Source organism: Archocentrus centrarchus, unplaced genomic scaffold (genome assembly GCF_007364275.1).
Source record: "Archocentrus centrarchus isolate MPI-CPG fArcCen1 unplaced genomic scaffold, fArcCen1 scaffold_50_ctg1, whole genome shotgun sequence".
NCBI classification, from domain to species: Eukaryota; Metazoa; Chordata; class Actinopteri; order Cichliformes; family Cichlidae; genus Archocentrus; species Archocentrus centrarchus.
In genome coordinates, this window is record NW_022060273.1 from 2,134,296 (window position 1) to 2,148,434 (window position 14,139).

The window sequence follows — 14,139 nt, forward strand, 5'->3', positions numbered from 1 at the left end:
TCATACAATTAAACTTGTGTTGAAATGATTCACTGAATGATGTCTGGTTTTGAAGAGGCATGTTACAAAATAGTGGGGTACTTTCTTTGTGTTGTCAGTGACCTGAAAAAGCCTAAACAAATTATTAACTAGTAGTAACTAGTATCTCCAGTCATTTCTACTGACTCTATTTTGGTCTGGTTAAGTGTAGGTGTCTTCCATTTTGTTAACTGTATCTGTAAAATTTAGTCTCCTTGTTGTACCAATTTTCTCTCACCCCTTTTTCAGGGTCCTCCTGGACGAGCAGGCTTTCCGGTAACTCTTGTTTTTAACTTGTCCTTGTGTGTCTCCATAAACAGAATTTACATGTGATAACTGTAGTATTAACATCTCTGCTGCAATTTTTTTCAGAATGAGACATGCAAATATACTGCTGATCCCAAAAGGATGGGTATCCAGCATTTTGTAGAGTACAGTGCTTCTGTCCAATGAAAACTATAGATTTATTATCTCTAGAGCTGGATTCCAAACCAAGTGACTTGCCTCAGGCCGTGAAAGCTTTGGGCCTATTGTGAGCTAACTGGTTTTTGGTATTTATATGGTGATATGCAGCATTTAAAAAGTGTCTGTGCACTTAGATGTGTCCATGTCTCAACATGGAATTGGAATGAGTTATATGGTCGGAAGTTGTCAGTAGAATAACTAGTGACAATCAGTACAAAATCAGTACAATAGCAGATATGAAAAGGGCCTGAAGTGGACCTACTTCAAGTGGGTCTTGAAAGAAGGTACTGTGCCAGAATGTTAAATATAATCACATCAAATCAAAACTAGCACAAAGTATAACTAGTGCCAGAAGGAACAGGGCTTAATGAAGCAAATTTTTTGCCCTCAGTCACCTTGTAAATTGAGCTAATAACTGAAATTATTAGTTCTGAAAGTTTTAGCAGCTGCCACATTTGAAGTTGATCTCTTCACAGTGACTTTAATGAAAACGGCCTTTACATCAGCAAAAATGAGATATTAATGCACCATTATTTTTTTTAGCTGTTTTCCGAGAGTTAAGGGTTTGCACCAGGTTTAGACTACCAACTAGTGCACTGACTTATAATACAAATCACTAATCCAAATCAGTTGTCCTGTTGCACTGTACTGTGTCTGTGCACTTTATCATCCAGACAGATATGACGATGTTTCAACATGTTATTGGAATGAGTTTGCTTCTCTTATCATTTCTATCATCAGAAGTATCAGAGATGTCAGTACAGCAGTTGAACAGTTGCTTATATCATGCCCTAACAGTATCGATTTGTAACACCATGCGCTATGAGCTGGATTGTGCCATGGCTGTTCAATCTTTTTGACTAAAACATCAATTCCCCATTTCTGCTACAGCTTGAATGCTAAACTTAAATGCAGTGCTGCTCCTAATTTATCCCTACCCCTCTTTTCTCTCCTGGCTCTCTGTTCCTATTTTTACTGATCCATCAGTTTCAGTGTGTCACACCCATATGGTTTCTACCATGACGGCAGGTGGTCATGTACTGTAGTATCTTAACAGTACACCCTAAAAACAACAAACCCCCTATGGGTCTGACCAGTTCACTTGAGACAGGTGTATAAAACAGTCACATGTAGACAGCAGCTCTGTGTTTTACTTCTTTGCCTCAATCTCATTCAAATTGTCAAAGAAAAAGAAACACAATCCTTCCAGAGCTTGTGATTGATTGCATCCATCAAGCAGCTGGAAATAAAATCAGGGGTGCTCTTCAATAGAATGTGGTTATTTCACAATGTGACATTATAGGTCTTTTAAACAAAAGGAGCTAGAACCAATGATATGATACATGGATCATAAACACACTGTTAAAGTTTGCAGGATTGCTACAGTTCCCACTAACCTTATCAACAAGCAACTCAAGACTTCAAAAAAATCACTTTAATTACTAACAGCTAACCTGAGAAATCTGCATTCATCTGGTCCACTGTGAAACTATATTACAGCAAATATGGTCCAATGACTGTTTTTTATACAAGTAGCACCCATACTGGTGGCGGTGAGTAGAGGGTGGTGTGACTGCCATCTGTGGATTTTTGTTTGTGTGTGTTTGGTCCTGGTCTAGGATCCATCTCAGGCTCATTAAGGCTGGAAATATTACACTGCTGACAACCTTCACAAATCCTTTTGTCTGTTGTGTTTATTTGCATGAAGGAACCAAAGTTTCATATCAACACTAAAAAGCCTTCACTCTTAAAGTCACGTTAATTCTCTTGTAATTTTTAGAATTAATAGTTTTTTCTAGGTTAAAAGGAACACAAGGGAAAGCTGGAGGTGCATGTGTGTATGTTTATTAGGAGACATGTTTGTGAGTCTGTACTGTATGTACTGTATGTACCTGTCTTGTGGGCAGGAAAAGAGTTAACTTTCCAAAGTCAAGGGCGCCTGGGTGGCTTAGTGGTGAAGCCAGCGACCACATACACACGCTGCGTTGTGGTGCGGGCGGCCCGGGTTCGCGTCCCGGCCCGGCGCCGATTTGCCCGCGTGTCTTCCCCTGTATCTTTCCCCCATTTCCTGTCTCTCTCCACTGTCACAAAAAGCCGCTGTGGCCAAAAATGGAAAAAAAAAAAAAAAAAAAAAAAACTTTCCAAAGTCAAGACCACTGTGGCCCACCAGAAAATCCAAATTTTTTGTCGAAGTAATGACCAATATCACAAACTAACCACCTCCTACAGTATTACCAGTTTTAATTCACTTTTTATATAAATAAACTAGGAGTGGGACTTTAACGCGTTAATTTTGATTAATTAATTATGGGGAAATTAGCGAATTAAAAATTTTAACGCGTTTTAATCGCACTTTGCACCGTGGAACGTTTCTCAGTGCACGAGTTCCAGGCATACAGATTATATCAATGCACAATGTCCAAATCCAGGGGCCACTTCCTTCGAAGGACCCGGCCCACGTCCTTCCCAGCCCAGGAAGACCGCAAAGATTGGAAGTGAGTGGCTAGCCTTCATATCAGCGTCGCCTGCCCTCACCTCTGCATAGCTCATGTCGCCTACCAACTGTGAGTGCGAAGCACAGCTGTGTAAAAGCAGCTGGTTAAACGGAGAAAGAACTTTTGCTCCTTTTTGTGGTTTAATTTTAAATCTTTATTCAAAATAAGCTGTTAAAACAAGCATAACAACATCAAGGAATACAGATGAGTGAATGATTAATTTCCAACTATATTAAGTGAGACATTAATGTTGACTAAAACTATCCAGTTATGATGCTTAACTTTAATTTCAGGAGTTTGCTCATCACAGGAGCACTTCCACCCTTTGTTGGTCTGTGTAGTAGACTGGTGGGAAAATAAAATTTTGAAGTTTAAGCTTATGTATATTGTTTCATTCATCAACCAAACTTAAATTAATATTTCTCATGTTAAATAATAAAATGTGATTAAAATGCGATTAATTTTGATTAATTAATTACAAAGCTTGTAATTAATTCGATTAATTTTTTTAATCGAGTCCCACCCCTAAAATAAACATGTTTATACATAGTTATGACTGCGTAAAACAGATCCAATTAAACTGTTATCAACAGTTAACCTAATATTGTTGTTTACCCTATCCTCAAGTACATCTCTAGTTATTCTCAAGTGACATGGCTGTAGAAACTTGAAATTGTTGGATCCTAGAATTACAAATACAACCACAATCACTGCTTGATGAGCAGATATTCAAAAATTCATAATAAATGGAAATCAAGCTGTTTTCTGCAAACTCCACCAAATACTTATTAATAGGGGTGGGACTTGATTTAAAAAATTAATCAAATTAATTAGAAGCTTTGTAATTAATTAATCAAAATTAATTGCATTTTAATCAAATTTAAATGTTTAACATGAGAAATATTAATTTAAGTTTGGTTGATGAATGAATCAATATACATAATCTTAAATTTCAAAATTTTGTTTATTTTCACACCAGTCTACTACACAGACCAACGAAGGGTGGAAGTGCTCCTGTGATAAGCAAACGCCTGAAATTAAAGTTAAGCATCATAACTGGATAGATTTATTCAACATTGTCTCACTTAATATAGTTGGAAATTAATCATTCGCTCAGCTGTATTCCTTGAAGTTGAAATGTGTTATGCTTGTTTTAAAAGCTTATTTTGAATAAAATAATTAAAATTAAACCACAAAAAGGAGCGAAAGTTCATTCTCCGTTTAACCAGCTAACTATGATCAAAAAAATTATAGACCTGTCCATTCTTTGTTGATTGGAAAACTTACAAAATCGTCAGTGTATAAAAAACGTATTTTCCCCACTGTATTTTTGAATATCTGCTTGAACAGCAGTGTATCGGAAATTCTTGTGATTTCAGGATGTCATCATTTCAAATTTCTACAGCCATATAAATTGAAAATGTCATGGTCCCCGCCCTCTCCGGGCCGGCAGTGTGTTGTATGGGTGTGTTTTGTTCTTTGGGCAGGCTCGACAGTTGCTCCACCCTCTGGCCGGCCTCCTCCAGCCGTGTGTGGCACACCTGATCTCAATCACTGTTTACTCACCTGTTTTCCCTGAGGCTCACTCGCTGGGTATTTAAGCCAAAGGAAGTCTTCAGTCCTTGCCGGATCGTTGCCTCTATCAGGTAGCCAAACTAAGCACTTTATTTTGGTGTCGTTCCAATGTTCTTTTTGCCTTCTGGATTAATTGCTGTTTGTGTGCAGAGCTGAGCCGGGGTCTGTTGGGGTGTGAGTCAAGAATTCTGTGGGTCAGTAAACGTGCTGCCAGACCGACGGAGTGTTGGAGACAAGCCTGTTTAATCCCGGACCTCCTCACTCAAAACTTTGTTGGATTTGTGAAAATAAAAACTGGAAACATTTTACGTCTGCCTCTGCAGTTGGGTCCTTCCTTTTCCTGAACATCATGACAGAACGATCCGGCCAGGTGGACCCAGCAGAAGCAGCGTCACTGCAGGGAGTGCTCTCATCTCTCGGAGAGCAGCTGCAGAAACACGATCAAGTACTCCGGCATCTGATAGCAGATCAAGCAGCGGTGACTCGTAAGATGGACGAAATTGGAAATGTGTTGCAAATGCTATGCTCACCCAGTCGTGCCTCTCCTACAGCTTCTCCTCTGGAAGAGAGCACTTCGCAGTCTGGCACTGTGCATTCCCCGGAGGGCGCTGCCGCTTCCTCAAGTTCCCCGGAGCCCCCGGAACGAGCTCTTCCCTCTCCTGCTCTCTTCTCCGGTGAGTTAGAAGAGGCTCCAGGCTTCCTGATGCAGTGTTCACTTGTGTTTAAACAGCTCCAGAGGACATATGCTGCGGACAGTGCAAAGATTGCATACATGTCTACACTAATGAGAGGAAGGGCATTACATTGGGCACAGACGGTTATTAATGCTAATGATGATCTTTCTTATGCTGAGTTTTTGAACAAGTTTAAGTGCGTGTTTGTAAAAAGGGATAGCTGTGACCAAGCAGCCCAGCGCATGTTTAACCTACGACAGGGCGAACGGCGTGTGTCGGATTATGCCATTGACTTCTGGATTCTTGCTGAGGAGACAGGATGGGGGGTGAAAGCCTTACGGGGGGCCTTCCTCAACGGTCTCGCGAACTACATCCATGATGAACTGGCAACTAAAGAGCTCCCATCTTCTCTGAATCAGTTAGTAGCAATGTGCACCAAATTAGATGACCGTGTCCATGAGCGACGCAAACAATTTCGCCCCAGACCCAAGAATCCTCACGCTCAGCCTGTTCCTTCTGATGAATTGATGGGCGCAGGCCCGTCTTTTGGGAATGAAGTGGGAGCCATGCAACTGGGCCGCACACACCTCACCCCAGAAGAACGTAGTCACAGGTTGGCAGCTGGTGAGTACCTTTACTGTGGTGAGATGGGTCATTTTCTTTTCTCCTGCCCACGGCGGCCAAAAGGCAGGGCCCGTCAGTCCAAGTAGGGGTGCTGGCGGGTGAGTCCTCCTCCCTACCACGTCTAATGGTGCCAGTTAATCTGTCTGTTAATGATGATGATTTCACCCTGCAGGCATTGGTGGACTCCGGTGCTGAACAAAACTTTCTGGATTCAGCTCTTGCTCAACAATTAAAACTACCTCTTATTCACCTCCCACATCCTCTGCAGGTCAAAGCTCTTGATGGTCACTGGCTGGCGGAAGTTACGTGTCAAACTGAACCCATTTCACTACTCATTTCTGGCAATCACCGTGAGTACCTCTCCTTTTTCATCATCCACTCTCCTCAGAGCCCTCTGGTCCTGGGACATCCCTGGTTACAAAAACACAACCCCGTGATCGATTGGTCACACAACAAAATTTCCACCTGGAGCCAGGATTGTCACAAACAGTGTCTTCTGTCAGCCCAGTCTCCATCCTCTGCCCCGTCTGAAACCCCTGGTTCTGAGGTTCCCAATCTCTCTAATATACCTGTTTGTTACCATGATCTGGCAGATGTTTTCCGCAAAGACTTAGCATTATCCTTGCCTCCCCATCGCCCTTACGACTGTGCGATAGAGTTGTTTCCTGGAGCTCCACTCCCAGCGAGTCGACTATACAGTTTGTCTAAACCTGAAAGAGAAGCGATGGAGACATATATTCATGACTCTCTAAAAGCTGGGATAATCCGTCCTTCCTCCTCTCCATTAGCTGCGGGTTTTTTTTTTTGTGGAGAAAAAGGACAAGACTCTTAGGCCTTGCATTGATTTTCGGGGGCTTAACCAGATCACGGTGCGGAACAAATATCCTTTACCGCTACTCTCCTCAGCCTTTGAACTGTTGCAGGGGGCCTCTGTATTTACAAAACTAGATCTCCGAAATGCCTACCACCTAGTCCGCATCCGTGAGGGGGATGAGTGGAAAACGGCGTTTAACACCCATCTCGGCCATTTTGAATATTTGGTGATGCCGTTTGGTCTGACCAATGCCCCAGCTGTCTTTCAGGCATTGGTAAATGATGTTCTTCGAGATTTTCTGAACCGTTTTGTATTTGTATATCTGGATGACATTTTAATTTTTTCAAGAACCCCGCAAGAGCACCAGGAACACGTTCGCCAAGTCCTGCAGAGACTGCTGGAAAATCGGTTATTCATTAAAGGGGAGAAATGTGAGTTCCATGTCCAAACGGTGTCTTTCCTGGGAGTTGTCATTGCGCCTGACAGCATTCAACCAGACCCAACTAAGGTAAAAACTGTGGTGGACTGGCCCACGCCTTCCACCCGGAAACAGTTGCAGAGTTTTTTAGGGTTTGCCAATTTCTATCGTCGATTCATCAGAGACTATAGTCGTATTGTGTCCCCATTAACCGCTCTCACTTCCCCTAAGCAGCCCTTTCTCTGGACGACTCATGCTCAGGAGACGTTTGACCACCTCAAGGATCTCTTTGCTACCGCCCCTATTCTGATACAACCGGATTTGTCACAACCGTTCATTGTGGAGGTGGATGCCTCAGATGCTGGGGTAGGAGCTGTAATATCCCAGCGAAAGAATGATAAATTGCATCCATGTGCTTTCTTCTCTCGCCGTCTTTCTCCTGCAGAGCGGAACTATGATATTGGTGACCGGGAGCTCCTGGCTGTGAAGCTAGCACTGGAGGAATGGCGTCATTGGCTTGAGGGAGCTGAACAACCCTTTATTGTCTGGACGGACCATAAAAATCTCTCATACATTCAAAAGGCCAAGAGATTAAATGCACGCCAAGCTAGGTGGTCACTGTTCTTCACCAGGTTTAACTTCACCATCTCTTACCGCCCTGGCTCCCGTAACGGCAAACCTGACGCCCTTTCTCGTCTGTTTTCTGATCCTGAGCTCCCTCGGCCAGAAGAACCTATCCTTCCAGTGTCCCGGGTGATTGGGGCTTTGACCTGGGAACTGGAGTCTTTGATCCGAGCTGCGCAAAGGGACGAACCGGATCCCGGGACCGGTCCTGCCAACCGAATGTACGTACCCACCTCAGTCCGGTCCAAGGTGCTGCATTGGGCTCACACTGCCCGCTTTACCTGCCATCCTGGTGTGTTCCGAACAATCACGTTTCTTCAGCGCTCATTCTGGTGGCCCTCATTAACCCGAGATGTCCGCGACTACATTGGCGCCTGCACCGTCTGTGCCCGGAATAAGGTCTCCTCGTCTCCCTCCACTGGCTTATTAAGACCTTTGCCCGTACCTGGACGTCCTTGGAGCCACATCTCCCTCGATTTTGTCACAGGCTTGCCCCCATCCTCAGGTAACACTGTTATCATGACTATAATTGATCGTTTCTCAAAAGCAGCTCACCTTGTTGCTCTGCCTAAGCTTCCGACAGCCCTGGAAACAGCCCGCCTGCTCACGGACCATGTTTTCCGTCTTCATGGGATTCCTCAGGATCAAGAATCAAGAATCAAGAATCAAGAATGCCTTTATTAGTCCCACAAATGGGGAAATTGCAGTTAACAGAACATCCATCCAAAACAAAAACATAACACAGACAAGGGGGGACAGATGTCTGAGGTCATGCAACCGTTTCTCAACGGCGCTACCTTTAGCAGAGAGACAGAAAGAGATACATTGGGATAGTTAGGTTCAAAACTAGGATGTCGTTTCAGATCGCGGCCCCCAGTTCACGTCTCACGTTTGGAGGGAGTTCTGTACTGCCATTGGCGCTCGGGTTAGTCTATCTTCAGGTTTCCATCCTCAAACCAACGGCCAGACTGAACGTATGAACCAGGAACTGGAGGCGGCTCTCCGTTGTGTGACCTCCTCTAATCAGACCACTTGGAGTACTCAGCTGGCATGGGTGGAATATGCCCATAACACCATGACGTCCTCGGCTACCGGATTGTCTCCCTTTGAAGCCAGTTTGGGTTATCAACCCCCTTTGTTCCCGAATCAGGAGATCGACTTGAATGTACCCTCAGTCCAGCACCATCTTTGTCGTTGTCGACGGACGTGGAAATCTACCCGAGCTGCCCTTCTTCGCACTTCTGCCCGGAATAAACGACTGGCTGACCAGCGCCGCCGTCCTGCACCCACGTATGCCCCCGGGCAGAAGGTTTGGCTGTCTACTAAGCATATCAATCTCCGATCGGAATCAAAAAAACTATCTCCTTCATTTATTGGCCCTTTTGTGATCAGCTCTGTCATTAATCCTGTCTCCGTCCGGTTGAACCTACCTCGCCACATGAGGATTTGTAATTCTTTCCATGTCTCGCAGATCAAGCCAGTCAGATCTAGCCGCCTGTGCCCTCCGGCCGAACCCCCTCCGCCCACCCGGGTCGTTGGTGGCCAGCCTGTTTACACCGTCCGTCGGTTGTTGGATGTCCGCCGGCGGGGTCGTGGCCTTCAGTACCTGGTGGATTGGGAGGGGTATGGTCCGGAAGAGCGTACTTGGGTGCCTCGTTCTGCGATCCTGGACCCTTCCATGGTCCGGGAGTTCCGTCGGGGGCGCCCAGACAGGCCTGGGCGGTTGCCGGGAGGCTCCCGTTGAGGGGGGGGTACTGTCATGGTCCCCGCCCTCTCCGGGCCGGCAGTGTGTTATATGGGTGTGTTTTGTTCTTTGGGCAGGCTCGACAGTTGCTCCACCCTCTGGCCGGCCTCCTCCAGCCGTGTGTGGCACACCTGATCTCAATCACTGTTTACTCACCTGTTTTCCCTGAGGCTCACTCGCTGGGTATTTAAGCCAAAGGAAGTCTTCAGTCCTTGCCGGATCGTTGCCTCTATCAGGTAGCCAAACTAAGCACTTTATTTTGGTGTCGTTCCAACGTTCTTTTTGCCTTCTGGATTAATTGCTGTTTGTGTGCAGAGCTGAGCCGGGGTCTGTTGGGGTGTGAGTCAAGAATTCTGTGGGTCAGTAAACGTGCTGCCAGACCGACGGAGTGTTGGAGACAAGCCTGTTTAATCCCGGACCTCCTCACTCAAAACTTTGTTGGATTTGTGAAAATAAAAACTGGAAACATTTTACGTCTGCCTCTGCAGTTGGGTCCTTCCTTTTCCTGAACATCATGACAGAAAATGATCAGAGATGTAGTGGAGAACAAGTTTAATAAGTATTTTATTTTCAGAATATTGTCTCTCCTGATATTCCTTATGCACCAGTCTATACAAAGTCTGAGTGCAATGAGTTTTTTGAACTATTTGGTAATTAAGGTCACTGCCACCAGGTCAAGTATGTCTCCATGATCTTCTCAACATCATGCTTGCAATTCGCTTGCTTCTGAAACCTGGTCCTCCTTTGCTTCTGTTACCTTATAGAATATCGCTTTGCTTGGTCATATGAAACCAACTTAAAACCCCATTGATGGACTTCCTACTACTTTGTTTATTAGTGTGTTTGACTCCACTGGCCCCTAAAATGATTACCGTATTTTTCGGGCTATAAGGCACACTTAAAATCCTTAAATTTCCTCAAAAATCGGCAGTGCGCCTTATAATCCGGTGCGCCTTATGTGTGAATTCTTGTTGTGCTTACTGACCTTTAAACACTTTTATGTGGTACACTGTGCTCAAAAATCTGTCGAAATGTTTTAGTGCGACTTTGGTAAGGGATGTTTAATAAATATCGACATTTTCCAGAGCATAAGCGTACAACGGTGGAGGGGGGTAACACCCAGCCTACGGTTTTCAAATAGTTGAGCGCTGCCGTCTGACCGCCGATGGCTGAAGAATCCACACCACTGCACCATTCTGTGGTCTGCAGCGATATTTCTTCCAGTCTGGCAGATCAGTTCAAAGGCCTCATTGAATTCTCTAAAATAGTCCATCATAGATTCACAAAATGACTCTACTGACGATATTAGACAGGAACAAGCTGCGAGTGCAACGCAGCAGGTGTGGAAAGCAGCCAAAGCCACCAGAGATGAATTCAACAAGAAGTGGAAGCATTGTTCCAAGAATGGAAACCGTACGCAGTAAACCGCAGATAACGATGATGGATTTTATTCTAGATGTTCCTGGCCTATTTCCACCTATGGTGGCCTGTATATTTGTGCGTAATCTGGCGATCAGCGGCCGGCGCTGTTGCCAACTTTTGTGTAACAAAACTCGCTGTTGGCTGTATCAAAAGTTGCTAAAGTACGAGGTCCGGGGGTGTGTGTGTTGTTCTCCTCAGTGCCAAAGAGAGGTCCGGGTGATACCACAGCGTATGACGGGACGCAGTACGAGCGCTGTATGTACACAAAACACGGTGACAGTGGAGTTTTCAGGTTTACAGTGTTGAGTCAAAAAGGGATTTCCTTTTTTTTTTTTTTTTAAATATTTTTCTTTGCTTATATTGGTAAATAGACAGGTGCACAGGATTTATGAAGGGCTTATACAGTATATAAAATGAAAAAATGACTTGTTCTTACCCTCATTAATAAAGAATATATTGCAGCATCTGTTCAGACGTTGAATAAGATGGCGAGAGATTGCCAGCAAAAGTTGCCCTTTTATTAACAATTAAATGGTTGCCGTGTGACGGAACCAAAACAAAACAATAACGAGACTGACTCGGATAATGACGAGAGGGAACCCGGCATGCTTGATGCTGAAATCGCCCAACTGTTCAACTCAGACACTGAAGATGAGGAGTTTGATGGATTTGTGAAAGATGAGAGTGTATTTTTCTGTATTTGTTACAACTGAACAATATTCTGAGTTATTGTGAATGAGTTGAATAAAGTTCGACTTACCTGACACTTTTGTTTCACGCTACATATGTTTTATCATGTGCTTTATAACCCTGTGCGCCTTATGTGTGAAAATAGACCCATTCATTGTTAGTGCGCCTTATAATGCGGTGCACCTTATGGTCCGAAAAATACGGTAATAGTTCCCTTCGTACTTGCTCAGTTCCCAGCTTCTCTAAACAAGTTGTTGTTGAGCCAATTTTATAGAAACCTCATTTAGACCCGCCTCTTCCAAACAGTTACAAATTGCCTTTTTTTTTGGCAAAGATCTTGGAAAAAACAGTAGCAGAACAACTGCTATTTCTTGGAGGAAAACAATGTAATGGACATTTGTCAGTCTGGTTTTGGCAAATTGCATTCCGCTGATACTGCTTTACTTAAAGTATTTAGTGACATTTTGATGGCAGCAGACTCTGGACAGTATACATTTCTGGTTTTATTATTAATGTTTTCACCTCTGCTTTTGATACTGTTGATCACAGTATCATGAAAAACTGGCTTAAAGAGTTGTATGGGATTACTGGTCCTGTTTTAAAGTGGTCCATGTCATATCTATCTGTGAGATCTTTTACCATTTATATGAATCAAGTCTGAAACAACAATCTTGCCTTGTGGGGTACCTCAGGGATCTGTCAAGGACCCTCTTGGCCAAATTATAAGACATTACAGTAATATTTCTTATCATCTCTATGCTGATGACATTCAGTTATATTGTTCTTTCAGAGCCTGTGATAAATTGTCTAATTTAAGTAATTAGCTGAAGAGAAATCAAGTAATTGCTTGACAGAAATCAAGCAATGGTTAAACGACAATTTCCTCCATTATTATTGCTTTTATTGCTCCTGACCTTATGATTTCAGAAATTAGGCGACATATCAGCTTTTTAGACTCTTCTGTGCAATCAAGCATCAGAAATTTACGTGTAATTTTTGACAGTTTGATGTGCCATGAGCATCACTCCAAAGAGCTGGTTCAGAAATATTTTTTATCATTTAAGGAATATTTCAATTATTAATGATTTCATCCCTTCTCGTTTGGATTATTCTAATGGTCTTTTTACTTGTTTCAACATATCAGCTTTGGATCGCCTTCAGATTATGGAGAATGCTGCAGCAAGACTTTTAACTGGCACCAATAGAAGATCACTTCAATTTTGACTTCTCTTCAATGGTTGCCAGTAAATTTTAGATTTCATTTTAAAATATTAGTTTGAACTTTTAGGGGCTTATATGGTCAAGCTTGCCAGTATATCTCTGACCTGCTGAAACCTTATTTCTCATCCTGAGAAATTAGATCAGCGGTCTCAAACTTGCGGTCCACGGGCCGCATCTGGCCTTTAAGTTAATTTTTTTGACATTTCCCTTTCCCCTCCAATTAAGAGGAGTTAACGAAATGTCAAAAAAGTAACTTAAAGGGCCAAATTGTATGCTATTTTTGACATCAAATCGCAGACCGGAAGTAGGGGGCGGGGCCGGATGCGGACCGCAAGTTTGAGACCCCTGACTCAGGTCAAAGGTTGCCGTTGGTCGCATGCACTCGGTTCAAAACTCGTAGGGATCATACTTTTCAGGCAGTGACACCAAGGCTGTGCAGTTTTCTTCCACTGTCATTACGCTTACAGACTCCACCCAGACTATCTGGAGTGGATCCTGGCTCTCACTCTAAGACAGCTGAGATAGCGCCAGCCTCACTGCAGCCCTAAATTGGATAAGCAGAAGTAAATAGATGTACGGAATAGCTGCTGTCAGCTCACAAATGAGACAGAAATTTTATATATATATATATATATAATTTATTTTTTTATTTTTTTAAAGGTTTAAACAGGTGAAGTTGCTTTCAAAAGCAGCTCGACTCTTTTCCCACTGCCAGTTAATGAGGTTGCCTTTCATTTATTTTTCCTCATGTGTCACATTTAATGTCATGAATCCGAAGGCGGGTTTAGCAAATGATAGAATGCAGCATAGAGACTATTAACAAAGTTATAGCTAAGGTATCATGTTTTAATTTCTTGGTTGTTATGGTCAACAAAATTCCCAGTAACCAATACAAGTGCAGTATGTATTAAAAAATAGCAATAATAGCAATAGCAATAATGCTATCAGTCAAATTAGTCGATCACTTTGTTTATTATTTACAGAGGTGGGAAGTAATGAAGTACTAATATTTTTTTTTTACTGTACTTAAGTAGATTTTTCTGGTATCTGTACTTGAGTATTTTTTTTTCGACTACTTTTTACTTTTACACTCTACATTTTTACGCATCTACTCTTTACATTTTCAAAACAGGCTCATTACTTTAGGTTTAACACATCTGAGAGAAGTCTGCATTTCTGGTCACTGCGCCCTCGAGCATCAATTGATATGAGCCTAAATGGAGGAACAAGAACGTGTAACAGACAATCCTACTGGCGTATCTTCCACCACCGGGATTGAAGAGGCAAAAACATGTAATTACATATCATTTATAGTGCTATAATCAGAGGTTACAGTGGGCTGGACCGAGTCCTAG

At 43.1% G+C, this 14,139-nt stretch overlaps 1 protein-coding gene across 1 annotated transcript in view; it reads left to right on the forward strand.

Moving 5' to 3' along the window:
* The window catches only part of col13a1 (collagen, type XIII, alpha 1), a 200,298-nt gene that overhangs the window by 98,637 nt on the left and 87,522 nt on the right, over positions 1-14,139 (forward strand). The window contains exon 4 of the mRNA XM_030725212.1: positions 268-294. Within this exon, the coding sequence (XP_030581072.1) occupies positions 268-294 (27 nt within the window). The remainder of the gene's footprint in view (positions 1-267; positions 295-14,139) is intronic.